This window comes from Alligator sinensis, unplaced genomic scaffold (assembly GCF_000455745.1).
Source record: "Alligator sinensis unplaced genomic scaffold, ASM45574v1 scaffold329_1, whole genome shotgun sequence".
NCBI lineage: Eukaryota > Metazoa > Chordata > Crocodylia > Alligatoridae > Alligator > Alligator sinensis.
The window spans coordinates 994,968-995,894 of record NW_005842550.1 but is presented as its reverse complement, the minus strand read 5'-3'; the positions used below and the strand labels follow the sequence as shown (position 1 = coordinate 995,894).

Here is a 927-nt window from a genome sequence, read left to right as displayed (position 1 = left end):
CCCTGTAAAGATTCAACTTTTGCCAGGGGCCCAGCCACCATGCGTAAAACAATATGCAATGCGGATGGAGGCCAGGAAAGGACTGAAGCCGTTAGTTGAACGGTTCCTGGAGTATGGCCTTCTCCGTGAATGCACATCAGCTTTTAACACACCCATCTTGCCTGTGAACAAGCCTAAGAGTGATGAATATCATTTCGTCCAAGACTTGAGAGCTGTAAATAAAGTGGTTGTGAGTATATACCCTGTGGTTCCTAACCCGTACACTCTGTTATCTGCCTTGAATCCAAATCATAACTGGTTTACGGTTATTGATTTAAAAGACGTTTTTTTTTGTATACCAGTAGAGAGGGGATCTCAGGAAATATTTGCATTTGAATGGGAAGACCCAGATACTAGCATCAAGACTCAGTTTTGCTGGACTGTCTTACCCCAAGGGTTTAAAAACAGCCCAACCCTATTTGGCACTGCATTAAGCAAGGATTTACATAGGCTAAAACTGCCACTGTCCTGTGCTCTTTTGCAATATGTGGATGACTTGCTTTTAACAGCCACCACTGAAGCAAGCTGCCTGGAGGGAACAATTTGCCTCCTTAGTTTTCTGGGACAGGAAGGATACCGAGTGTCCAGAAGTAAGATGCAATCAATGTCCCAGAAGGTAAAATAGTTGGGATTTGAACTACAGCCTGGTCAGAGAGCACTGTTGCCTGAAAGAAAAGAAGCTATATGCCAGCTAGCACCCCCAAAAACGAAGAAACAACTATGGGGATTCATAGGTACAGTAGATTTTTGCAGGATTTGGACCCCAAATTTTGGAGTTATTGCAAAACCTCTGTATGGAGCTACACAAGGTGATGAAAAGGTGCTCGAATGGACTGAAGAGTGTGAGCAAGCATTCTGCCAGTTAAAGCAGGCTCTCATTGAAGCACC

At 44.0% G+C, this 927-nt stretch overlaps 1 protein-coding gene across 1 annotated transcript in view; it reads left to right on the top strand.

Moving 5' to 3' along the window:
* Positions 1-927, top strand: part of LOC106722684 — a gene marked incomplete at its 3' end in the record, with an annotated part of 9,777 nt that overhangs the window by 7,845 nt on the left and 1,005 nt on the right. The window contains exon 2 of the mRNA XM_014523945.2: positions 11-538. Within this exon, the coding sequence (XP_014379431.2) occupies positions 11-538 (528 nt within the window). The remainder of the gene's footprint in view (positions 1-10; positions 539-927) is intronic.